Source organism: Gambusia affinis, linkage group LG02 (genome assembly GCF_019740435.1).
Source record: "Gambusia affinis linkage group LG02, SWU_Gaff_1.0, whole genome shotgun sequence".
Classification (NCBI taxonomy): domain Eukaryota; kingdom Metazoa; phylum Chordata; class Actinopteri; order Cyprinodontiformes; family Poeciliidae; genus Gambusia; species Gambusia affinis.
In genome coordinates this window covers 24,445,432-24,472,268 of record NC_057869.1, presented here as the reverse complement: position 1 = coordinate 24,472,268, position 26,837 = coordinate 24,445,432, and the positions used below count along the sequence as shown (strand labels likewise).

The 26,837-nt window shown below is 39.7% G+C and overlaps 1 protein-coding gene across 3 annotated transcripts in view; it reads left to right on the top strand.

Moving 5' to 3' along the window:
- Positions 1 to 17,772, top strand: part of glceb (glucuronic acid epimerase b) — a 63,493-nt gene extending 45,721 nt beyond the window's left edge. For 2 of the 3 annotated variants that reach the window (XM_044135362.1, XM_044135371.1), the window contains 3 exons: positions 3,574 to 3,819; positions 12,770 to 13,062; positions 14,162 to 17,772. In XM_044135362.1, the coding sequence (XP_043991297.1) occupies positions 3,574 to 3,819; positions 12,770 to 13,062; positions 14,162 to 14,893 (1,271 nt within the window). In that variant the 3' untranslated portion in view covers positions 14,894 to 17,772. Of the gene's footprint in view, positions 1 to 3,573; positions 3,820 to 3,892; positions 5,234 to 12,769; positions 13,063 to 14,161 lie in introns of those variants that run through there. The other variant, XM_044135382.1, reaches the window with a different exon arrangement.
- The last annotated feature ends 9,065 nt before the right edge of the window (positions 17,773 to 26,837 follow it).

The following is a 26,837-nucleotide window of genomic DNA, read 5'->3' as shown; positions in this document are numbered from 1 at the left end:
ATGAGCATGAAGGAGTTTTCATAAATTTTTATGTGGTGTCATTCAGAAAATGACACTTTTTATGTAATTTTGCATTAACAGTGCATTGAATTTGCATTGAATTAAATGGCTATACGAGTTGGACATTACAAAACCAATGCGTGTAGTTGATTCAGGAAAAAACATAATCAATTTGATCTGATCATGTAAACGGCTTCAACGTTCGTTTCATACATTTATTAGTTTTTGCTAACATATTTTCTAGCATGTTGGCTCATCTGGACGTACTAGCTAGCTTCGGCAGAGATAATTTTCCTAGGAACAAGCTGCCTCATAAAGCTCAAAGAAAATGCAGTGTAGTGCCTAACTCAACAACAAAGGCATACACACGGGCATGATTGACAGCGCTAAGACCCTCCTCCTGGCTATATTAGGAGCTCCAGGAGAAAGCAGAGGAGCTTTATTTATTTTTTAAAAAATATCCACAGATTGCCTGTCTCATACCATACTATCACGACATAGTAACAGTTTCAGCAAATATGTAAAATAATATTTTTATAAAAGTTACATACTGCAGCTTTAAGTAAAGTTTTAGCTTTAAATATAAGACCATTAAATCTTATGTTTGGGTCATGTGTTTGTACTTTTTCATTAAAGAATGCATTGAATAAATTGGTCAGTAGATCTCGCATGTCACAACTTCTTACATTTATGTCTGAGCTGTACCAAATGCACAGGTACAATTTATACAACCCTCCCTGTGCTGCAGGCAAATGAGCACTCGCTGTGAACATGTGTGTATATTGTGGAAATGGGTCATAAAAGAATTAAAGCAAACCTGCGGGCTCAACATTTATTCTTGTTTTCTATTCCCTTAATATTTCTACCATTCGAAATAGATGAGACACATTTACATTTCTATACAACCACTTTAAAAGGTCTATTAATATGGCCCAAGGCCACTTTGCTATTTAACAATCACATGTGCAAACATACACACTTCTTCTTAACTTAGTTTAATTTCAGAGGTGGAAGCAGCAGTCTATTAATTAACTTGTCACAAAGGTACCACAGGGTTTAATGAAGGTCATGGGAGCATTTTCCTCCCAGTGTGCATCACAGCCTACTGAAAAGTTATTTAACAAGACCCTCAGCCAGACGCGTTAATTGTTGTAATGACCAGTCAGCATCTGGCACTGAATATTCTCCCAGATGGTACAGTTATTTCAAGCTCAAGCAACCAATTAGAAGAAAATTATATCACATAAATGTAAGTGTAAGAAAAAATGTTTTAGAATGTTGTATTGTCAGCAGTCTTTGAAACTCTGTATAACTTGTTTACTGATGAACCATAAAAATTAATGCAGGTGTATATAAAAACAAAATTCACCTGGTGACCGTCTCTTCTATCAAAAGTGTCATTTGGATACAATCACTTTCTTGATGAATTGACATTTTAAGACCCAATAAAGGATTATCAGAAATGTCACTGAAAGTATGGCCACTTACTGCACAAGAAATGCACTTAATTCTTGGTCTGGACTTCTTTCGCATTAATTATTGCATCGGTGCGATGTGGTACGGAGGTAATTAGGCTATGGGTCTGCTGTGGTGCTAAGGTGACCTGGTTCCTCAAATAATCACAGACTGCAGAATCTGCACACGTCACAAGAAGTGGATTCTGGGCTTCTTTAGACTCTTTATGTGAAAATGAAATGCATTTATTTTTCATATGGATTACTGAGCCAAACCTCTAAGCTTTTATTCATTGCTCAGATAAAATCCCCGCTGCTTGTACACCATTTTGTTCCACACTGTTTTCATCCACTCAACTTTCTATTAATGTGTTTGGATACAGCACTCGATGGCTGTTTCCTGGACGACTATTAAGTCAGCAGTCCTCATCGTAATGTTGTGGGCTGACGGACTGCTTCTGCTTCATTGTTCTCCATCATGTTTTAATGTTTTGAGAAACTGCATTTTCGCATAACTGATGAGCATCACTTAGTTTTTTGTTTGTTAGTTTTTTTCTAAAAAAAAACATTAACTCTTTGATGATTTGCATCCAAGAGTTTTATCGAGATGCACCTGTAAATTGTCTGGATTAGCGTCCTGAAAAATAGTATTTGGATTTCCAGGAAAGTCGCAAAAATGTGCGCACACTTTTACACTTCTAACAGTCAATTTCACACGGATTACTTCATGCTGCTGTGTTAGGATTTGACAGCCATTTGACTTAAGTTGCAGAGGGAGATGCCAGCAGCAAGACAGGCGGAGAGGAATGTCTGCCATGGGGATGGAACTAAGTGCGATGTGAATCTGCATGCATATGTGTTCATGCTCTATCCTGTCAACATCAATCACACACATAAATACTCAGTAAGGTTTGAGATAATCTCACTACTGACGCGCTCCGACGGTCCGCGATGTGCATTTGTGTGTCTAAGCGTAAACTTAGAATCTATTCACTCCAAGTAACCAGGATCACAAATGAAAACGCATAGATGTGGCATTCAGATAAATTATAATTATATCATTTTCATCATTATATAAAAGTTACAGATGAGTTAGCAGCTAGGAATGACAACCGAGTGCTGAATAAAAAAAAGCACCACTCCACCTGATGTGATGAGATACAGCTTGTGTAACAGAGTGATAGAAATGTCTGTGTCATTGTGACTGCTGAAAGGGGGGGGTGAACCCCTCTCTCGCATATAATTGGTGATTTGGACTGGGGGAAATGTAAATGGAGGTCTGCAACAAAAACATCGCAGAGAGTAGCAGAAAATGGTGTGGAATCATCTGCTGCTGCTATTAAATGCTGCTGACGGTCTGGAGTTAGGAATTGATTCTGCACAACCTCTCACACTAATGTTTCACCCCATAGTCCATAAAATGATCTGCTTTTTCTGTAAACTGGATATAGTTTGCAGCTAGTTGTCATGGTTTTGTGTTTTTAGTTTTTTTCTTGATCTGAACAAGCATCATCTCAACAGAATGTTCCCAAGTTTATTTGATTGGTTTATGAGATTAACCTGAAAACCAGAGGAAGTAACTTTTTTTTTTTTTTTATGTAAAAAAAAAAGTTTTTCAAGAGAGGCTCGTAAAATGTGGTTTCTGTCAAAATGTGCCACAAAGAAGGAACACCAATATTTGTGTTTGTCGTGAAGGAGGTGAAACTTCCATCCCAAATTGAAGTTTGTGACCCTCTTCTTAAACGGATGTGCTTCGGTGGCACATGCATCCAGCTTGTCACAAGGTCTCAAAGTGAGCTATCTGTTCATCAGTAATTCTCCTGGCTGAGCTATTTCTGTTGGCTGGGGACAGCCTGCAGCGAAATGCAGCAGATTAGCTGAAATTTCCCAGCAGTTTTTGATAGTTTGCTCTCACTGGTGTTGTTTATTTCATTGCTTTTTTTTTTTTTTTTTTTCCTGTCTTGCTATTTAGCGTGACCTTTTTCTAGTTCAAAATTTGACAATGTTGTATCGGGTTAGACTTCTGTTTTTTTCCCCTCCTTGTGTAAGTTGAATCTAAATTGAGAAATATTTGGAATAAAATACATATTTATAATCGAGCTTTTTCTCTCCCGCTCAGGCGTGCCTCTCTCCACCCAATGGGGCCCTCAGGGTTACTTCTATGCCATCCAGATCGCCCAGTACGGTTTGAGCCATTACAGCAAAAACCTGACTGAGCGCGCTCCCCACGTCGAGGTCTACGACACAGCCGAGGAGAAGGACAGCAGGGTCAGCACCGCGTCCTGGAGTGTGCCGAAAGGTTGCAGCCTGAGTCGTGTCCACGACAAGACCAGATCTACCTCCGTGCGTTCGTTCAGCGCTGCAGGTACGTCTCCCCTCCTATTTGGCCAGATGGCCTCAGGGCAAGCTGCTTATCTCTTGTTTAACTGTGACTGCAGCCGGCTCGATGTGCGACTGCACCCTCAGGACAGGATGATGCTCTGCAGTGAGTCACAGCCACAGTGGGAGGACTCGGCCTGTTGCGGTTGACAGAAGACATGCTGCATAATGACATTCCTAGAAACTTGAATGATTTAATAATCAGCAGGCTCAGTGTTGGATCTTTAATCCTGCTTTGTTCGCTTAATCAGTAGGAAATTTCCACCTGGTGGGACAGAGAGGAATACCTCTGGTTAATGTTGTTCAGTCAGAACATGAATATATGAATATAAGTGGCTGGAAATAAGACTCCATTGGGCAGATGAGTACATTTCTGCCACCTTATGGAAAACAATGCTTCATTTTACATTTTATTTAACATTGTTAAAAGGTATGAATCTGTATGATCGTCACAAAATTTTAGGAATATACAAGTTTAAATGTTTAAGCAAATTTGCTTAATTTATAGCCCACTAAGATTGTTGTTCCACAGTAAACAATAATGATTATTTTAGTAATTGATTAAGCTTTTGATTATTCTGATGATTAATCACTGAATTGTTTAAAAAAAAACGGCACATTCTGCAGGTTTATCATTGATACATAAAAATGTGATAATTAATTTAAATTAAATAAAATTTAAATAAAGTATTTCATTGGCTAAAATGCAATAACACAGCATAAGTCTGAACCAGGAGAAGCTAAAACTGGGCCACTTGGGGAGATTTGGCTTAAAAACCTGTTTATAGATGAAGGTGTTTTATCTTAAATGCTATATATATCATCAATTATCTATTTTGAGTCCGTATACACTAGTTAATGATTAATCAAATTCTAAATTGGCAATTATTTGGATAATTGATTAATTCAAGTAATTGTTTCAGCTCTTCAGCTTAATGTGTCTCCATTAATGAACCTTGATGGATCATTCTTGTCTTGCACATCATACGAGTTGAACTGATAAGATGACAAACTTGGTGAGCTTTCAGAAGATTCAGCTGGGAATGTGAAACCAAAGATGCATGTCTGAGATTTTTCCAAGCTCTGTCTTGCAGTAATATTTTCATCTACATCTAAAACCTACTTATACCATGCCAATACCCAATCTGTACACCCGCAGTACTTATAATGCTTATAATAGTTAAGTAGATAGAAAAAAAACTAAATTTAAGTTGTTGACTCATGTATTACAACAGTATTTGGCAAACAGTTGACATCTTTGTCTTTAAAAATACTTGGGTGTTTTTTTTGTTTTGTTTTTTTTTTACATCAAACAACATCTCCTGTTATGGAGCCAAAGTTTTGTGCTCCAAATGCCTCTTTCATGCAGACAGCGGTTATAAATAAAGCCTTTGACTATTCTTGCTTCACTTTAAAAATTCTTCCAGGCCAACGAGTATTTAAAAGTATATAACCGTGTGGGCGTGCTGTGGTGGCGTAGGGGATAGCGCGACCCACATTTGGAGGCCTTCAGTCCTCGACGCGGCGGTCGCGGGTTTGATTCCCGGACCTGGCTGACGTTTGCCGCATGTCTTCTCCCTTTCCTGTCAGCCTACTTTCGAATAAGGGACACTAGAGCCCACAAAAGACCCCTTTTTTTTCTTTCTCCCTGCTGGGGAGAAAGAAAAAAAAAAAAAAAGTATATAACCGTGTGTCTCCTTAAGTACAGCAGTAATAGGTCTTCAGATGAAGCGAAGTTTCATTTCTTGTAATAAAACTGACTGGGGCGTAGCACCATCCTTGGTGCCATTTCAGTGTGTTTCAACCCTGAGGAATCTAATTTAATTCAGCTGCTTTTCTTCATATCAGGGCTCATATGGAACTGAGGACACTGGGATCCGAAGCATCTGGCAGAATCTACTTTCATTTGTTGTGTGCCGTCTTCTCACACGTTCAAGCGTTGATTTACAAAGCTATGGTGGGGAAAAATGCAGAGCAACTTCAATGCTGAAAAAAGCTCGGCTTTTAGGAGCTTGCACCAGACTGATTGAGATTTACACTAAAATATCGCAGTTACAAATATAGGTTGATTATTCAAGTATTGCTGCTGCTTTAAAAGAGGTTAGTTTACATTTTTACTGAACGTCAGTATTGTTAAGTGGATTTAGGTAATGTTATTTTCGTTATTGGTTCTGCTTTCTTTCAAAATTGGATCATAAAAACTTGCAGTGTCCTGATCCAATATTGATTTCATGTATCGGCTGAAAAACAAGTATCGGATTACATTGGCCTGCATCTAAAATCTTTCGTATCAGACTCCAGCATTTAGTCGGTCCCAGCATTTGTAGCCCCCATGTAGACTCATTGGTTGATAATAAATGGCTTCATTGCTCTCATGCCTATTGTTGTTGACTATTGCTCTCTGAGTACTATCACTTGATCAAGCATTTTATAACATTACACACTTCAAAATAAGTGATAATAGCATGTATGATATCGTATTGGATCAATATCGGTTTCGGCCAACACTCAAAGCTGCGGTAATAGAATCACATCAGAAGTGACCAAGGTGTGTTGGGACAGCCCTCATTAAAAACCTTTGCTGAACAATTTTGGAATAATTGTAGCATAATTGTATATTTTTTTAGTAACAGATATTTTCTTAAAAGAAAATTTAGGCTCTTGGAAAAAAAAAATCCTGAACACCATTTTAGTGTAACATTAAGAAATATCAATATTTTGATATTAATTGTTCCTTTTTGACTAAAAGCTAGTCGTGTTCGCCTCCAACAGCGTTCAGAAAGTCTTTCAAGCTTCTTTTAACTTCTCTTGGATTGAATCTAAATAGAAATTTTGTCTCCAGTCACAGACTATTCAGTTGTTGTGCTGTCAAACAGAAGATGTACAATGTCTCTTGGTTGGCTTGCCATCAATAAATGGGACTTGACTTTGTATTTACCATTGAGATTCGCCGTGTAGCTTAGGTTTACAGCTGTATCAGGACCAAAGCCATGAGACAGATGACAGAGTTATTTCTGGAAGTGGGAGAAAGTCGAAATCTTTTTACCCAGAGCTGACTGTGAGCGGGCTTTATTCTCCTCTTATCTCCTGCTGATATTTCCAGGACACACACACACACACATTCTCTCCTTCTCTCCTTTTCTCTGTTGAGCTGCTGTCTCTATTATATTCCTTCCCTTCTCCTTATTCTCCAGTTTTCAGCTGCTCATCATCACCACTTTTCTTTTCATTTCACCACTCTGCACCCCCTGTTCCCATCTCTCCTCTCTCAGGTCAAGTCGTCCTCATGGCATTCTTTCCTCAAGATCATCATGCTTTCATCACTTCCCCTCCCCCTCTCCATCTCCTCTTTTCTTCATTAATCTTCTCTGTCTACCCCAGATTTCTGTCAGTCTTCCACTGCTGTTTACTCATTTCCACCCACTTACCATCCCTCTGCACTCTTGCGCTTCCTCGACATTGCCGTCATAGTTTCCTGATCCGTTCTAATGCCCCTTTCTGCTCCCTCGTCAAAACTTTTTTGTTTTCTTCCTCTGCTGTCAGTTTCTCTCTGTCCCTCCACCTCCCTCTCTTTCCAATTTGAGTCTTTTTTTTTTCTTTTCCCTCCTCGCTGTATCTAGGACACGGGTGTTGAACAATCTCTCAAAGTCTCTGACAAGTGGATCAATTGTCTGTCCCCTGATAATAACCTGCCATCTACCATCCACACATTCCTTCACGAAGGCTTTCTACCATTGAGCACCTTTATTTTCTCAGTCCCAGTATGGTTGCTTGATGCTTCAGAATCACATTTTGTACCGATCCCGATAAGATGTATACATACAATTGCAGAAAAACGGCTTTTAACCATCCTTTATATATATATATATATATATATATATATATATATATATATATATATATATATATATATATATATATATATATATATATATATATATATATATATATATATATATAGAGAGAGAGAGAGAGAGAGACACACATGTGTGTGTGACATGTGTGAAAATCTGCTTTAGGCCAAATAAAGTCTCAGAAAGCAGCTGAAGCATCCAGGTCTTTAGAGTAACACAGTGTGATTGGCTAAATACAGCAATATGCTGCTTATTAACCAGTGGCTTTAGCGAATGTGGCCCAGTTTTTTGGTGGTATATAGCTGCACACACACACCACCACTCCAGCCTCACAGTCTGAAATCATCCCTGGTTTATGCATGACGGCCTTTCAAGGTTTGTGCAAGGGAAAACCTGCTTCCTCTGCCTTACAGCCTCACATAGGAAAATGGTTGAAATGTAACTGCTTGTCAGAGGGGTTGTGTGTTCTAACATGAATACAATTTTTGCACAATAAAGAGTTCAAGGGCTGCACAGTGGCGCAGTTGGTAGCACTGTTGCCTTGAAACAAGAAGGTCCTGGGTTCGATTCCCAGAAACTCCTTTCTGCATGGAGTTTGCATGTTCTCCCTGTGCATGGTGGGTTCTCTCCAGGTTCTCCAGCTTCCTCCCACAGTCCAAAAACATGACTGTCATGTTAATTGGTCTCTCTAAATCCTCCTTAGGTGTGTGTGTGTGTGTGTGTGTGTGTGTGTGTGTGTGTGTGTGTGTGTGTGTGTGTGTGTGTGCGTGGTTTTTGTCCTGTCTGTCTCTGTGTTGCCCTGTGACGGGGTGAGCCCCGCCTCTCGCCCGAAACGTTCGCTGGAGATGGACACCAGCAAATGGATGGATTAAAAAAAGTTCAAGTTCAAGTTTTTTTTGTTTTTTTTTTGTTTGTTTGCTCTTCTTATTTTACATGAGTAAAGTTTTAAGGTTGCTGTAGGAATGATAATGGGCAACTTTATTTATTTTTTTAACTTGACGGGTTTTAAATATATGTATATATTGGCCTTTTTAACAATACATTAACACTCAGTATCAAGGAATGATCAAGGAAGCCTTTTCAGAACATTATTTCTTAATCAGTAAGGATCTGAAACAGAAGCATGTTTGCCTTCTTAAAGTGCTTAAGAGATCCTGCTGCCTTCCATTTGAAGCACTTAGGATTTCCCGCGTCCTAAATATTTAGCTTTCAATTTCTTTGTCTAGAAAATAAGTTTCCGTCTTCTCAGCCTTAAGAACAGGACATGGGTCACTCTTTCTCCAAAATGCTTGCTGTACTTTGTCAAGTGTCTTAAATTGGTGCACGAAGGTCTGCATTTGAGTAAGTCATAATGTTTTGGACTTACTGTGAAATGAAAAGATGGATACTTTAGGTGTGTCCAAATTCAGGGTCTGCATCCTTCAAAGCAGTGGTTCCCAATCCTTATGCGTTGTATTTTAAGAATGCTTTAATTTGTGGGAAATGTGTTTAGCATAATGGGGTAGGGGCATAATTTTGTATGATGTTTGTGGTATTTGCGGTGATAAACTTGACTATAAATGGCCTTTGAAGCAGTTTCTGGCAATAGTTAAAAGGTCTGCCATTGTATATCAGTAGATCGCCAGAGCCCCAAAAACTATACAGTTATTAGAATAGTCTACTTCTGCACGCCGTTTACAATTGGAGCACTAAATAGCATGCAATACTTGGATTTAATCATGTTTATTGCAGATCTCATCAGCCCAATCCCAATTATATTCTTACATGTTCCTTCAGAATATATTTCAGTTCTTATTAGGATTTTTTTAAAAAAAAAGCCTCCATTAAGCATGAACATCACCAAGTCTTTCTCTGTTCCTGTGATTCTCAGTACAGGCCCTTCCTGCTCTGCCTCACTTGGTGGATGCTTGAATGCGAGACGGCAGCAGTAGGAACTGTTGGCAGTATCTTTTCCGCAGCTCTGACAGCACTGCAGGAGAGTGAACAGTTTACAGTGAAGATGACATCAAAAACTGTAATACTGGGTTACATGCGTGCGGCGAGTCCCCTGTGCATCATTAAGCAATCTGAATCCAGCACAGGAATAGAGCAAGCTGCCTCTACCAATAAACATTGCATCACTGTGGGAAAAATAAAGACCATAAAGGGGAGAAGCGGAGTTAGATTTGTGTTTATTTGCCAAAATGAAAAAAGATCTCTGGTGACTGGGCCCAGATCTTGGCCCTAAATAGGAACACATGAGGGGATTTAATCCAAACCTCCACTGACAAACACTCTCTATTTGATTTAGATCACTATAGTCCTTTGTTTTTCACTTGAGATGACAGTAAAACTGTTAAGAGTCTGACTTATTTAGCAGAATTGAGAGGGGGAATTGAGGCGGATTGGTCAGGAAATGGTCAGGAGGGTCTCTCCAACAGCTTGGATCCAGAGTTTCCATGGCAGCTGTCACTCACTGATGGGAGGTGGTGTTCCCCATCACTTCAATTACTGCTTGGGATTAAGTTCAGAGATGCTCCACAAATCCAGGACAAACAATTTATGCGACGGAGAACCTCCCGGCTTGCTGAAGGCACAGTGGGATGTTTGCTTCCAGCTGGATTCAGTGATGCAGTGCTCAGAACGAGTCAAAAACACAGCAGTCTCTTCTTTCCAGGTAGACATGCTGTGTTTGCACTAGCAGCTGTAAATAATCCATCCTGTCAGTCAGGAAGTGAACTTTGGTAGAAAGTAGTGGTGCAGTGGTTTTTGTGCACTTCGGCTTTTAGGCTCCCATCCCCAACCATACCGGCGTTCTCTGCATCCTCATGTGGTGAGATCACTCATTTAGCTGCTTATCTATCACCAGGTGTCCACTAATATCTATAGATCACCAAAGGTTATTTTAAGTTCCACCAAATTAATTATGTAAAACAAACAAAACCCCCCGAAAACTAGCAGTTTACACTCAATCATTTACTGTACCTCCCACCAGTGATCAGAGGGCAAGAGGTACAGGTATTATAGAGGTCACCAGTCCATTACAGTCAAATTGCAACCAATCTGAAATGTATGTGTAGTATTATTAAACATACTCTTTACGACTGGGGGGTGCAACAAAGATTTGGCCGACCAATAAACCAGCCACCTGAGTTTTCTTAATGTTTTGAGATCTGCAATCATTACGGATCAAACCAATCTTTCCCGCCAATCTGATCTACCTCTGCAAAGGTCTGAAAATCTGCCGCTGTCCCCTTTTGCTCTGCTGTGGGAGCGCTGACTGACCCGCCAACCAGGTCTTGTCTGTATGTGTGTAATAAATAATAATCACCTCTCTGCTCCCAACTTAGCAGTTTTGTCACAATATTTTCTGACTTTTCAGATCCAATCGGTATCTGCCAAAAGCAGAATTTAGCTACTTTAAAGACCATTGATTGGCTAGAAAACTGCAATCGTTGCACTCCTAGTTGAGAGAAAATGAAATAACTAAGGGTTTTTAGGCTGTTATCTGTAGAAAACCGGGATTACCTCCTTGAAAATAATGGATTAAATTATATGCAGACTCGAATGTAAAAAACAAAATAGACAAAAAAGACCCATCTTTTTTGGACGAAAATCTGGTGTGGATAAAACATGCAGAGATTGTGAATGAATAATCACACGCGTGTTTCGCTGTCGCCCCGTCGTTTGTCACATGTTCCTGTGCCGTGATGTGCTCTGCAGGTCCTAACTGTGCATATGTTTTCAAGCGCTCATCTCTCCTGCTCGCCAACGTGCCCGAGCTCGATTTGCCCTGATATATTTCCAGCAGCGTGTCATTTCTGTTTTCCGGCTGATTGCTAAACAGCTGCAGAGCCGAGCGGTGGAGGTGGAATCTCGTCTGTATTCCCTGCCCATCCTTTATTGATGGCAGAGTAATCACAGGGCCAGAGTACAAATCCACTTACCCTCTGCTTTGCCTTAAGTAATGGATTTATGAGTGCATTAAAGAGCCGTAGTTATCCAGAGGCCCCTGCCAGACTGTCTCTCTGCTCATTCTCTCCCTGATCGACTGTCTTTGTGTCTCAGTCGGACTCATCTGCTTCTGCTTTCCCAGCTCTCTGTCTTCTGATTCCCAATTGTCTGCTCCTTGTTGCCTCATTTTCACTCTCTCCGAACTTTGGCTGGCTATGGGAGCATTTGTGCGACCCATCATTGCATTACCCTTTTTTTTTTTTCTCCTCGACTTATATCCTCTCATCTTTTATCCTCTGTGAAGCCCTGATTAGGAAAAAAAAAAAAAATCTTTTTCATTTTCTCCTTGAAGACCAAGGGAGCCTGGCCGACAGAGAGAGCTGACTCTTGAAGAAGTTGGTGCTTTGGGGGCTCGAGGCAAAGTTGGCACCAACTTAACTGCCTGAACTAAACCGACATTAAAGCAACTCTCTCTGTGCAGAGCTGGAGGAGAAGGGTGAAAAGCTGAACTTTCTAACTCTGAGCTTTGCAGGGAAGAAATGTAGGAAAGCAGATGAAAAAGTTGCAGCACCACATCACTTTCTATTATATGTTTCCTTCTGCTTCTTGTCGCTACAAGGCCCCCCTTTTCTTTTTTTTCTCTCACATACTCCTAATTAATCTCAGTGTGACACATCTGCAGTGCGCATCCCATGAGAGTTTTGTCTGGGTGTGTGTGCACTCTGCATGTCTTCCATTTATCTGTCATGCATACAGCAGGGCACTTCACACGACTGATAACAATAAAAGACGCTTGCTGGTAAGAGAAAAAGGTTTTGACCATGAATTATTTCAAAGCTTGCAGAATTTTTTTCTGGGTTTTTTTGGGGAACTTTTGGAAGTGGGAAAGTATTTTTCTGCACTAGAAGAAAGCTCATATAAATAAACCAAGAAAGGAGAGTGCATTAAAAGATGCAGATAAAAAGGCTCCTAGTCAGTCTGCTGGAAAAGGTCATCCAGAATTTGTCAGAAGCCATTTTGTCAAGTGAGGTTGGAGCCTTTTTTTTTGTTTTTTGTTTTCTTTTGACCCAGTATACCGCTGTAAAATCTCAGCTAATTCTATTCATCTTTCATACCTTCCCTCCATTACTTCCCACCAACCCCTCACAGACTCCTCAGAGGGCGTATCCCTGCAGCTGGGCAACTCGAAAGACTTCATCCTCAGCTTGGACTTAAAGTTCTCCTCCAACGGCAGTGTGTCTGTGGTCCTGGAAACCACAGAGAAGGGGCCTCCCTTCACCATCCATTACGTTACCAACACGCAGCTCATCGCCTTCAAAGAGCACGACGTCACCTACGGCATCGGGCCTCGATCCTCCTGGAGCACGTTGACCAGAGACCTGCTGACCGACCTCAGGAAGGGAATCGGGTTGTCGAACACGAAGGCCGTCAAAGCCACAAAGGTTGGTTCAAATCCAAACTCGCATGTGGATACAACTTATGAAAACTTTATTTAAAGGGTTATTCTTTACATTACCAGTAATCTTTTTTTTCCCCCCCAATAAAAACCTTTTGAATATATTTTTCATTCTTTACAAGCCACAAAATTAAACAAAGTTTAAAATGTATGCATAGAATCCTATGATACCGCTTTTTTTGGAGACCAAAGAATACCTGGTGTTTTATTAACTTTATGAATTAGTTACAAATTTGTCAGACATTAATTGATATTAGACATCTCTCTCTATCATATTTAGTAAAGTGACTCATGTTCATTAAATAAAATGTTGGCCTTAAAAACATTAATCATAAGTCTTAAATTTTGTCTTGGTACAACCATTTAATCTCCTATATTCTAGGTAGATTTTTTTTTTCACAGGACATTTCAATCATGCAAAAGTTTGAGTTGCGAGCTGAAATGTTCTCTGCGACAGAACTGTGCTCCGTCTAGAGCCAGTTAATGGTACCAGTAACAAGTTGCTAATAGTTGCTAGCTAACTAACTTTTTTGGGTCTATCATAGGTAAGTGTAAAACTATCTGCAGTTGGCTGGACAATGTTCATCTTTGGCATTGGCTCTCTTCTGTTGCCAACGCATATGAAGCTGCATGGATTTTGTGCAAAAATGCTCGACACTATAGGGCAGTGGTCCCCAACCACCGGGCCGCAGACCGGTACCGGTCTGTGGACCAATTGGTACCGGGCCATGCAAGAAAATTTACGAAGTGTTGACCGGTCCGCTGTACTAAAAAGGTTGGGGACCACTGCTATAGATGTTAATGCTGTAGTAAATTGTATGCCATGTGAGAATCACAAAGCTGCTACCAAGAGCCACAAAAAGACCCCAGAAAATTACATTTTGTTCCCCTCAAACAAAAAAAATACATTTCTTTTGCACATTTCTGTCTTAAATTTTGTAATAGTGGTTTTAAAAAGTCTTGAATTTGAATTGGTGAAACCTAACTTTGCTGTTATTTGTAGGTGTGATTCTTACAAAAGTTTTAAAATCAACTCAATAATTTAGACCCTAATTCTTTCAAATCTTGTCTGCGTTTCTGCCCAGATCATGCCCAGACGGGTTGTGCGGCTAGTTCTGCATGGGCGTGGCTTTGTTGACAACGTCACCATCTCCACCACTGCCCACATGGCCGCCTTCTTCGCCGCCAGCGACTGGCTGGTGCGCAACCAGGACGAGCGAGGGGGATGGCCCATCATGGTCACCCGAAAACTGGGCGAGGGCTTCCGGCCCCTGGAGCCCGGCTGGTACTCGGCCATGGCTCAGGGCCAGGCTATGTCCACCCTGGTGAGAGCCTACCTTCTCACCAAGACCCAGGCTTACCTCAACGCTGCCCTCAAGGCGGTGGGACCGTACAAGGTGCCTTCAGCGCAGCACGGGGTCAAAGCGGTGTTCATGAACAAGTACGACTGGTATGAGGAGTACCCCACCACGCCCAGCTCGTTTGTGCTCAACGGCTTCATCTACTCTCTGTTGGGACTTTACGACGTTGCTGACACGGCGGGAGAGATCCTGGGCAGAGAGGCGGGGCAGCTGTTCAGCCGTGGCATGGAGTCCCTCAAGGCCATGCTGCCCCTCTTCGACACGGGGTCCGGGAGCATCTATGACCTGCGTCACTTCATGCTGGGCACGGCGCCCAACCTGGCCCGATGGGACTATCATACCACACACATTAACCAGCTGCAGCTGCTGGCATCCATAGACAACGCTCCCATCTTCAGGGATGTGGTGAAGCGCTGGAAGAACTACTTAAAAGGGATTCGTGCCAAGCACAACTAGTCGAACTCAGCAGATTTTACTGCTGAGTTTAGAAGAGAATCAATGTTTAGGCTGTAAGAGCAAAGCAGAAGATTTTATAGAGAAACGTGTGTGTGGGTGTGTGTGTGTATGAGTGAATGAGTCACTTCTGGTCAACGGCCTGAAAGATGAGTTGTGATACTTTAACTTTGCGCTCACTGTGGCGGGTTTGACATTTGCTGCTACGTTGACGGTAGCTCAAAGTTTGCGTCCCTGGAGCTAGTGTTTGTAATTACACACAGAGCTAACTTCAGCGGGTGAGTGTTTGCATTCATAAAGAATGATTGTGTGTTTTGTTTAAAAAAAAAAAAATCTACATAGAAAAAAAAATACACATTAGAACATTTTTGATTTTCTTTAAATCATCAAGATTTCTCTTATACGTTTTCTACTTTAAATCAGATTTCGGAGGTTTACTGAAGTAAGCTGTGAAAAACAGAGGGCGTATAAATGTTGCCAAGAGAAGTTAATATTATCAGAAGATAGTTTAACAGTTTATATTTCTCCAGTGCGTGCTCATTGATCATTTTAGTTACATTTCACAGATACAATAATGACAGTGAAGGATTATCTAATTTTTTCATCTGTTAGTTTGTCTAAAAATATTCAATAGACATCTAACAAGCTGTTTGAAGTCAGCTCTGAAGGATAAGTAATGGAGGTAGCAGAAGTGTATCTGAGATAAACCCATCAAGCTTTAATCTTTAATGATTGTGAACGCTGTTGCTACCAACAAACTCCTCTTTGCTGCTTTGCTGCGTTTCTAATAGGACACTGAAACAGGAAACCTGCCAAGGCAAAAGAAAAACCTCTGCTTCTCTTTGGGTTCACCTTGGAAAGTTAGCGTGTCGTCTGTGAGACCTCTTCTGAACCGGCATGTGATTGCAGCTAATCGCAGATCAGGAAAAGAAAAGTTAGCAAAAGAAACATTGGCCGTTCCTTTGCAGCATCCTCCACATTTATTGGCACCCCGACTAAAAATGCTTAAAACGCCGTCAGCTAAATTCTCATCTCATCTTCTGTGTGCATAATCCCAGCCTAGACTCCTCATTTCAGTTTAATGGACTCAAGCTCAAGGATTTTTTTTTCTAAGACCGCATTCTGACCACCCTCCCTCTTTACATGGACACCTTGCGTATCCTTGTTTCATTGCAGCTTCAGTACTTTTGAGTTACAGAAATTTACGTCTTTACTTGAATGGCGTGCTGTTGTCTTTCCTATTTTGAAGACTGGCAAAGAGAAATGTCTATTCCTGTACACTGATCAATACACCAAAAGTACACATGAAAAAAGTTAAATTTTTCTTCCTGTGTTCGAGGCTCCAATCATTAATTTGATTTTCAAAACTTCAGTGTGTGATTACGGTATTGCAATAAAGAATGGATTTATTTTAGGCATTTTTTTAACTAGGGGTGCCTACAAACGCGGAGAGCTAAGTTTATGACTCAGGAAAAGAACAGATTGAAGCTAACGTGTTCACCTTTCTTAAAGACGTGTTGGCAACACGACTGCGACTGGAAATTGTTGTTGCCTCACTTATCGATGCTTTTGTTTGCAGAGTTATATATATATATATTTTTTTTTTAATCACTAGATCACTCCTAATTTAGCTGTCAAACAATTAAACCATTGTTGTTCATTTTCCTTGCGAACGTTTCCATCTTAAAAGCCTTTCTTCTGTCGCACTCTAGCCTTGATTACTCCCAGAAACAAGTGTGGGCGGCGGTGTCGTCGCGCGTGGAGGTAGACGCGTGTGGGCCGCGGAGCCGCAGCTGTCACGTCGGTTCAAAGCGGTTAGATCCAGACAATGCCGGCAGCAGCTGGAGATAAATCCTCAAACACGGATGCTGCCGGTCCCCGCAGACTCCTGTTGCTCCCTCTCACCTCCTCTAAGAGCGCGAACCGCACCGTTTTTGATCCGAGCCACGCGGAGGACGCTCACAACTCACCCGGCTAATAGGGTGGCGAGTCCGCGCGCGGTCCCAGTCGCTGGCTGCGGATGAGTCAGCGCCCTCTCCAAACCAAGTGGAGCTCCTCCTCGGCATCAGTGGAGCTCTGATCGATCTGCCTTATAGATTAACAGCGGGAGATTCGGGGTGATTCATCCCTTCGGGGGAGCTGGTGGGGATTTTCATTTAGAAAAATTGTGTAATCTGAGATCAGATCGTATTCCCACACAGTCAGCTTTCACGTTTTAATGCGCGCTAAGCGGACAAAATCGAAGGACCCTGTGATTTATTTTGATGCAGTGTTGGATTGAGTTAATCCTTTTAAAGCCGAGACATCTCATTCTGTTTGGTTTATCCTGGAAATGGAACCTTTTACTCACTCTGTGTTTTTGCGTGTTTCTTCTTTATTGCAAAGTTTATTACTTTCTTTAAAAACCAAGAAGCATATGAATCATCTTTTCTCCATTTTGCTCCTTGACAAAATTCGCAAAAATACGTCTTCGACAAAGGAACATTCATAACTGGAAATTTTGTGTTTTGATACAAATTTCTATGTTGTTTTATACCAAAGTCACTTAGTGGGTAAGTTTATTTGTATATATTTGTGCAAACTGACTTCCATTCAGCATTTGACGTTACATTATGGAGAAACACTGCCTTTCGATTTTAGGTGTTGACTGAATAGATTATAGCAAAAGAAAAATAAATAATAAAAAAAAGATCAACTCGTGTTAAGGTTGCTTATAAGAAAAAGGAGATTTGTGCAGCCAGTGGTTAGTTTAGTCTGCTGCTGATTTAGAGGGAAACGAACAGAGAACTGCAAGCCTCTTCTTTTCCAGGATCTGTCTGGTTCATAAGCTGCGGGTTAAGTTTGTTTTGGTTAATAAAAGCACAACTGCAGGTTATCGTCAACTGATTTGTTGCATTTCTTCTTGAGTTTTCTTTTCTTGTTTTAGGATAATGTGCAACAGCTTTGCTAAGCTGCTGTTGTTCACTGTGTAAAAAATGGGTATGAGAACTTGTTTTCTTACGTCAGTAGAATCTCTTGATTTAACAGAAATCTTCAGCAAAACAGCCTTTTGAGGTCAGTGTGATTTATGCAATAAGATGTTTACTGGGACTGGCGACTCCACCACGGACCCAGAGTGGTTGTTTAGAGTTTGCAATCTAAGCACAATGTGCAAATGCTCCCATTTTTTTTAGTCCAAGCGAGAGATGTGTTTATATACAGAGTAAATCTTTGTGCTTTAAAAATTTGCTTTCTAAGAGTGTAAAAAATAAATAAATAAAAAATTAATAAAATCATTTTTCTTAAACTTTTGTGTTTCCTCATATCTGACTGGAACTCATTTGTTTAATTGTCTAATTGTTACTATTGAGGGTTTTTTGTGTCAGTACTTAGTTCAGCAGCAAGATCCGCAAATAGTTTAGAAACTATTTCCAATACTTTAAGCCAGATTTCAGCTTAATTTTCTCTAATATAGACATAAATAAAATCAGTATTCCTGAGATTTTTGTTGGGGGGAATTAAAAGCACAGAGTATTTCACCACTTTGCAGAGAAAACTGATTTTTGTTTTTTTTTTTATCCAGAAATTAAGTAAATTTCCTCATTTAATGTCAGATTTACTCATACAACGCTGTAAATAAAGCTGAAAGCAGAGGTTCACATACACTGTATAAATGTTGCATCATTTTTCTCTGACTGATGAATCAGACTAAGCCTATCCTATTTTAGATCAGACAGGATTACCAAAATGATTTCTATTTGCTTAGTGCCAGAATAAAAGGATTTGTTTAGTAAGTTATGGGGGGAGGATTCTTTTTAAATTTGGGAGGCTGCATGACATTAACATGCGTTTAAACGATTTCATAAAGTCCAGATGTACGTGTCAGCTTTGTAAGCTTATAATAGATTAATTGGAGACACACCTGTCAATGTATCTCAAGACAACACCTTAAATAAGCTGCTTCCTCTCGCATAGAAACCAGGAGTTAGGTAGGAAGAGAATGATGGGTCTCCACATGTCTGGTTCATCCAAACATACAATCTCCAGCTGTCTGAAAGAGCCACATTTGCATGTTTCTAAGATTATCCTTAGTTTTAAACACCATGTGAATGTCTTCAGAGAGGAGACCAGTCCTACGCGAGAGATGAACGTGTTTTTGCATAAAACACTATAAAATAAAAGCGAAATACTGAAGCCTGAAAGTCTGCTCAGAAAGGAAGAAGCCAAGAGCTTAATTTGTTTTCTTTAGACAGCGTATGTAAACATGTTGCTTCAGCTGTACAATAGACATTGTGTTAGCTCACAAGGGAAACTGTATGAGAGTCTTGGCTGGATTAATGTCTTATGTTTTCATTTGGTCTGTCATCTAGGTCTCTGTTCTGATGGAGTCACTTTGTCTGATCGTTAATCGAAGCTCCTTTAAATATTTAGACTCCACACTTCCTGCTCATCACACACACAGAGCTGGGTTTACTCTGTTCAGAAATATTTGATGCAGGACTTCATCTCCTCTGCTGTCTTAAGACTTTATGCATTAGCTGATGTTTCATTTGACGCTCTGAACTCCTGTTAGAGATTTAAATGAGTTTATTCATTATGGGCAAAAAGCTATAATGTCTGCCAGCCTCACTCAGTCAGTCATGAGGAAGAAGACGACTCCCCAAATACTAACAACTCACAGGAAATCTCTCTAACCTTTCAACTGACAGCTGCTGCTTCATGAATCTGCTTAGACTGATTCACTTTAGACTTAGTTTTGGTGACAAATGTTCCCACCCATCGCTAAGCAGCTCTGACTAGGAGGCAGGCAGACACTTTATTTGCAGTGAACGCTCTCTTCGCAAAACTGCTGAGGAGAAAAGACATTCTGATAAATAATTTATCCTAATCCAGTGAAGGGCATGGACATCTGAGAAGGACTCTATCTGCTGCCACAAGCTTGGGTTTTTTTTTCCATTACCTTCTGGCATTACTACCATCCAGCCATAACTTCTTTTTCCCACACACACACACACACACTCATACCACATTCCTCGAATAGTCTTAATGATGTAACTGTCTGTCCTGACGACGGGTGTCTCTCTGGGTCCTGTAATTATCCCTGCATAAACCTGATCAGCTCGGCTTCCTCTGACCCCGATCAGATGCCTTACAGATAGCTTACAGTAAAACCTCGGTCTTGTGTATGAACACTTTTCGGTTTATCTTTGTCATAAGTGTCAAACTTGCCAAAATTGCAGATTGTTGAAACCCATTAAGTGTCAGAGGGTGTGAAAAGCATCGAGCTGCTGTATTTTGATTATCACATTTGTTCCCGCTGCCCTTCACCATTGTCTAAAACTTTGTCTTTTACCGCTGTCACACTAGTGCTTAGTCATCTTTTGATGGCTTATGAATATATGCAGATGCAGGCTGCCATAGATTAGTTGACATGTTGATAATGCTACCCAATATCATGCTTCTGTATACGGACGCTCTGTCTGCACTACTGAATGTCCCCTCACCATGTCGGCCATGTTCCTGTATGTTGCTGGTTAGAGTTGGACCTCTGTTTTTCATCCATTGAGCAATAATTTGACCACCTGGGGGCAGTCTCACACTGTGTATGGAGCATTTGACCTTAAGGCCAAGATGGCCACTGTAAATCTTAAGCAACTCGTTCATATAAACATGTAAAATGTGTAATTAGGCTGCATCATAAATGATAGTTTTGCTTTTTTTGTTTGTTTTTACATATTTACCTGTTTCTTATTGTCAAATAAATAGCTACATAAAAAAGAAAATCTGAGCAAGTCTGCGTTCAAATAAAGATTTTAATTTATACCTAAGAATAGCTGTACCTCATCAGCCATGGAGATCAAAGTTTACAACAGGACTTTAGGCTGGATGCATCTACGGGATTAAATAAAAGAATATTAATTGAGAGCAGTCATGGGGATGTTATTTTTCCTTTTTGCGTCACTAAGGTGCAGAAGTGATATAGGAAAATCCCATTTTCGCCACGGATTATTGGCGACGGAATGAGTCCGAACTGATCTTCCTTAATGAACTGAAGCTTAACGAGAGGGCTTAAAAGTCCATAAAAGTTCTGGTAGTTTCTGTATTACTAAAAGTTATATTCACTAAAGACGAGGCACAAAACGTCCTCCTTCATCGAGAACATTATAGAGTTCATAACTGGGCTTCAGAATTACCTCCTTAACTATTTTTATTTTATTTTTTTAACTCTGGATGTTAGCAGTAATGTTAGGTGTTTTCACCTGTGACAGGAACACTCATGAAAACGTATTTCACTAAATTATCAATTCAGAATATAGTGCAAGTAGTTGAGTTTTTAAGAAGAAAATATCTACACGGGTACAAAGTCCAAAGAGTGACTCTGATCTGATAGAAGTTTAATATTTTATTTCACGACGGCACCATGAAGCGCAACAGGGCTTCCACTTCGAATCTCAACTGTTTTCAAAAATATAAACTAGGACATGTGGGCTGCAGTCGTTTAATTGAAATTTAGACAACTGTTATAGTCAAGCTTTCTCAAAAATTTTGAGAAAGACATTTTTAAAATGTTTTTGTGACATTTGTGGAAAACCTGACTTGATAATGCAGTTTTTAGACTAGTTATTGGATGTATCAGTGCCAGTCACGAGTTCACAGGTGTGAATGTCACATTGGCTGTGTGAAAGTATTAAAGGTACTTTTACACCATTATTTTTCACAAGTTTGAATTTAATTTAATTCATTTGAATCAGTCCAATTATTTCAGATTAACCAGAATTTGTAAATAAATTTAATAGCTGGGAGAAAAGTCCTGACACTTTTCTGATTGAACTTTTGCCTGGTCTTCTTATTAATTGTAGGCCTTCTTTAAGTTGGCTGCTTTGGGGCACAGAGCTGTCTTGTAGTCACAATCCATCAAAGCTTTGGTCAGGATATTTAAGGTTAGCCTTCTAAAACTAGCTGACCTGAGATTTGGATCCTTATTGGAAAACACATCACCATGTTCTAGAGTCCCCATCAGACAGAAGTGCTGCTCAAGTGAACAAGCTAACGTCCTTCCGATGGAAAATAAAGATTGAGTTCTTGGGTCATAAATATCAGAAAGACTCATCTGACAAGCATGGTGGTGGCAGCATCATGGAGAGGAGTTATTTTGCTATCAATGAAAACAGTGGAATGATGAACATTCATGATTACCTGAAAATTCCTGAATCTCGGTGACAATCGGGTGATCCAACAGGACAACCATCGTACAGACATTAAGGTTTTGGAGGGAATAAATCAGGCAAATATGTAACTTCTGGAGTGGCCTTAAACTCAACTCTACATTTTGGACTGTGTTTAAAAGCCAAGTCAGAGCCAGGAAATTAAATGAACACTGAAGATGGTGAGAATGATGGAAGAAACTCACTGATGACTACAAAAAGGCAACATTTAAATTCTCTCATCTTTTAAAATGTATTGTTATGGATTGAAGTGTTCCCTGCTCAGTGGCGTTGATGTCCAACAATTGACCAGCGGTGCAATTCATTCCTTAACGGGACACATCTGAGAGTGCTCTCAGTTTCTTCACTGTAACAATAACAGAACCAGAACCTGTTCTGGTATTCGGGGAAATCCTTAAAATGTCCGACTTCATTAGCAGCTACCTGCCGTCAAAGAAATCTCCCTCTCTCCTCCCCGCTCAGCCAAACCGGTTTTTTCTTACTGCTCATTCTGTCTTCCTTTGTGCTGTTGAGCAGACACACCTGTCATATTCAAGCAAGCCTCCTTCCTCCCTCTGAATGATCGCCAGAGATGGCGAAACAATCTCTGCACTACAATTGAAGACAGTGATTTATTGTTCCAGTTTCCAAAGCAGGGTTTTTGTTCATTTATGAGCAGCAGCTGGCACATTTTACAGCACAGAAAGGAGCAAAAGTCTTCAACAGTCACCCTAATCACCAAACCAGGTCTGATGATGGTGCTGCAGGAGAACAATGAGGAGACAGAGCAGCAGTGGGGGTTAGGGTAAACATGGGGGGGCATTAAACAGAGTTGTATGGGAAACAAAGCAAGTCTGTGGCGGAGGTGTTTGCGGATGAGCGCAGGAGTTGAAAAAGAAGAATCCGTGAAAAGGCTGAAATTCAGAGGAGGAAAAGCAGCAGCGCCTGGAGTCTAGCAACTATTAATAATGTATCAGGGGGGAGGCTACCACGCTTGCTCCTCATCTGGAGACACCAACTACACCTCATCAACTAAAACACCAGGGAGCCACAAAGGCTTTGAGCAGCTGCAGCACAGCAGCCTGGCCGGCCCCTCAAACACACAACATGCAAGCCAGCGGATCATCACTGGTATTAAAAACAGCATCGTTTAGTGCCTCAAATTTCAGGGTTTGCAAATGATTTTTTTTCTCTTTTTTTGTCATCATTGTCACATAGTTTCTCGTGATTAATCAGGAACCTCATTTCTATTCGATTTAGGTTAAATACTTTTATTTTTATGCATTTTGCAATTATACTCTTCCGTTTTTCATTCTATTATTTCAATACATTAATAGTTTATAAATATTAAAGACGAATTGTTCTTTCTTTTTATGCAATTCTAATTTCAAATGTGTGCTTATTAGACAACAAACAAGTTGCTCTTTTTCAGACATTAATACGTTTGCTTCGCTACATTGTGAATATTTTCCTTCCAACACCATTCCAGGGTGTTTTCTTGCCTCGAAAAGTGGATTCAGCTCAGAAAGAATCTGCATAAAATCATAAGTGCAAGTCGCTTTCTCCCGTCTGTGTGTGGAAGGGACACATACACACGCACACACACACACCAACATGTATGTATGGTGGTGTTGCAGTTTCCTAAACGGTCAACTGTGCAGCAGGAAAAAATATGGCAAAACAAAACCTTCTGCACAGACAACATCTGCAACGCCTCAATAAATACTTAATGTGAAAAGCTTCTACGTTGTGCTGATGTTACACAAACATTTAGAAGCCCCCCACCCCCTTAGGAAATAAACTTTGTTTTCCACTTGAAGGTGGAGTTAGCAAACATTCTCTTAACATTAAAAAAGAACTTATCAGCAATTTTTTTTTTTTTTTTTTTTGCTTGTTAGTTTTTTGTTTGCTAATTATTTTTCTTTCAATGCACTCTATTTTTCACCGAAAGGAGAGTTCACAGAACAGAGGAGGGGGAAAAAACTACAAATGATATAAATTAGAAACAAATCGCCCACATTTGGTGAGTTAAATGAATTCCAGTCAAACCTTATGATAAACTTGTCAGACTGTTTCCTTACCTCTGCAGGAAGCCGCCAGCAGCTGCTGACTGGGAAGCTTCCGTAAGAGAACACTGACATCTTGTGGCGGAACTGGATACTGCATGTAAAAAAAAACAAAACAAAACAAAACAGAGTTCAGCGTCTCGGAACACAGCAACGGTACCTCTACCTCAGTTCTGAGTACCTGATTCATTGTTATGAACATTTAGCATCTTATGTGTCCTCACTTATACTTTGGACTCAACGTTGGTAACAGATCTATACAGAAATGATACAGAGAAATTATCGTTTTTCTCAGGGTCAGCATTTTCTTCCTGTCCATTTAGAGAAAAGTCAAGGATACAAATCGAAGTAAATAATTTATAACCACAACTATAAAAACAGCCTGAGGCATGTTTAATAAAGAAGGTTTAATAATGTAACCCAACATTGTAAAGAATAGACACCAGTTCTGACTGCACCATACATGTATAAAAGTAGCAATTAAAAGAAATTAGGACCTGACTAATCCAGCATTATATTAAGGAGAAAGATTACACAGGTTCCTCAGATCGTTTGGTAACAAACACGTCCAACACAATGGACAGGATTTGACTAAGCTCCGGTCTCCAGTATTTTCACCCTGGAATCGCAAAAAGAATCTAACTGTTTTTGTAAATACCATGAATCATGAATTCAACCCACCTAAATATCTTTTATTTAAAATATCAAATGAAACTGGGTTTTAAACAGGATTTGTTGTTATGTGAGAAGGGCTGCTCAGCAGGGCAGTGGTGATTCCACTGGCCAGAAACATGCCTGTAAAATGAAGAGTTTTGTTTTGTTTTGTTTTGTTTTTTTTCCAGGAGTGAATGTTGTTAGCCCGGTTACAGGCTGGCAGCTTGTCCAGGGTGGATCCCACCTTCCGCCCAAAGACTGTTGGTGAAAAATACCTGCCTTCCTGTGCCACTGAAAGGATAAACATGGAAAATTGATAAATGTATCTACATCAGGTGGGACTTTTTTGCCTCTCTTGCCATTAATTCAGTGTATCAAAGATTACACTGTGATTTGGCCTCTGCTAAAGGACACAAAACATGAAGGAAATAAATCATCCGTGCCTAAGAAGCTTCACTCACTATTCCTGGTTTATTCTTTAAATGCTTACAGTTTTACCTCTCTTCTCTGTTTTTTTTTTTTGTTTGTTTTGTTTTGTTTTACCAGCAGTGCTCTTTTTAAAGCACTTCAGCATCCTAGTTGAAGTTACATTTTAAGGGAGCGCACTAGTTCACGTTTTGACAAAAATGAAGATCATGCTATGAATCCAAGAGTCACCTGAGAATAAACTGTGCCTCGATAGCTCATTATGTAACAAAGGTAGCTATTAAAAATTAACTGAGAGTCAAAAAATACATCATGCAGCTGAAAACGTTGGTCATTCTCACTGTTGCTAATTCCAGAAACAGCAGCTGTGAATAATTCTCCAGCACTCCATTGTTTAATGATTTCAAGCGTTGCTCGCCACTTCAGCGACGGATTAACGCAGATCTTCTGTCACGATGCTGAAGTAGAACAAATACCAGGCAGCAGCTGATGATCGGTGCAGACATGATGTGTCAGATTTATGTATTTATGATTGATGTAGAGATCATACGAAAGCGACGCATAAAAAAAAGAATGGCTCTGATTTACAACTGAAACAAAATGTAAAAAGATTTAGTTAAATAAAAAATAAAAAAAGTAAGCTATGCCGGTGTTGGGCTAGTCAGTTTCTTTACTTGGTGTTGGGAAGAATTGAAACGTGAGAGGCTCTGGGGTTTTGATTAAAATCTTTGATCAAATTAATTCCAAGGTCTGTAATTAATCGAAATGAATCGCATTTAAATCAAAAGCCATTTATCTACAAAATAATTTAAAACCTTTTTTTTCCACCTACACTGTTAAATAAACACGAGTTCAAAAACATTTGAATTTACTGCTTTTAATCTGTTTATGTTTGGAAAATTTTGATGATAAAAAACAAAACAAAAAAACGTATATCGGCAAAATAAGCATTTTGATTCCATAAGCTTTTTTTTTTTTTTTACCACTGAACTATTGAATAAGTAGATTGATAAGATTAAGGATATTTATTGTTTTTAGTCATTATTTGGTGACTTGGGTTATTCAACCATCAGATTGTTGAAAGTGCTACTATACGCATTCAACTTTCAAGAGTTTCAGTTTCCGTAAAAAACATTATGAAAACATTACAAAAATCATAATGTCTTCAAGCTGTTGCTAAGAGCGTCCTCCTGGCTCTGATTGGTTGTTTTGTGATGAGTGAACTTCTGCAGATGACAGCTTGATTTTGTCAGATTATTTGTCTCGTATAACACTCTCGCAACATAGAGATAGTTTTAACAAATATGTAAAAAAAGGAAAAAGAAAAGACATTTTGTTTGCAAAAGTTACATACTTTAAATCAGACAATGACAAAAAAAAACAGACGTATCTGTCTTTTTACATGGTGTATCTAAACTTCTGGTTTCAAATGTAACTGATTTTTTGTTTTTTATAAATTAATGGGTGAAGGGGTTCAGTAAATTATGCACATTTTGCTATCATGGTCTGGGTATTCAGTATTCAGTTCAAACCTTCAGAAAGTCTTTTAAAGATTACAAGAGTTTGGAAATAGATGATAAAGAAAATAAGGGTTGCTTGAAACTTTTGTTTGGTCAA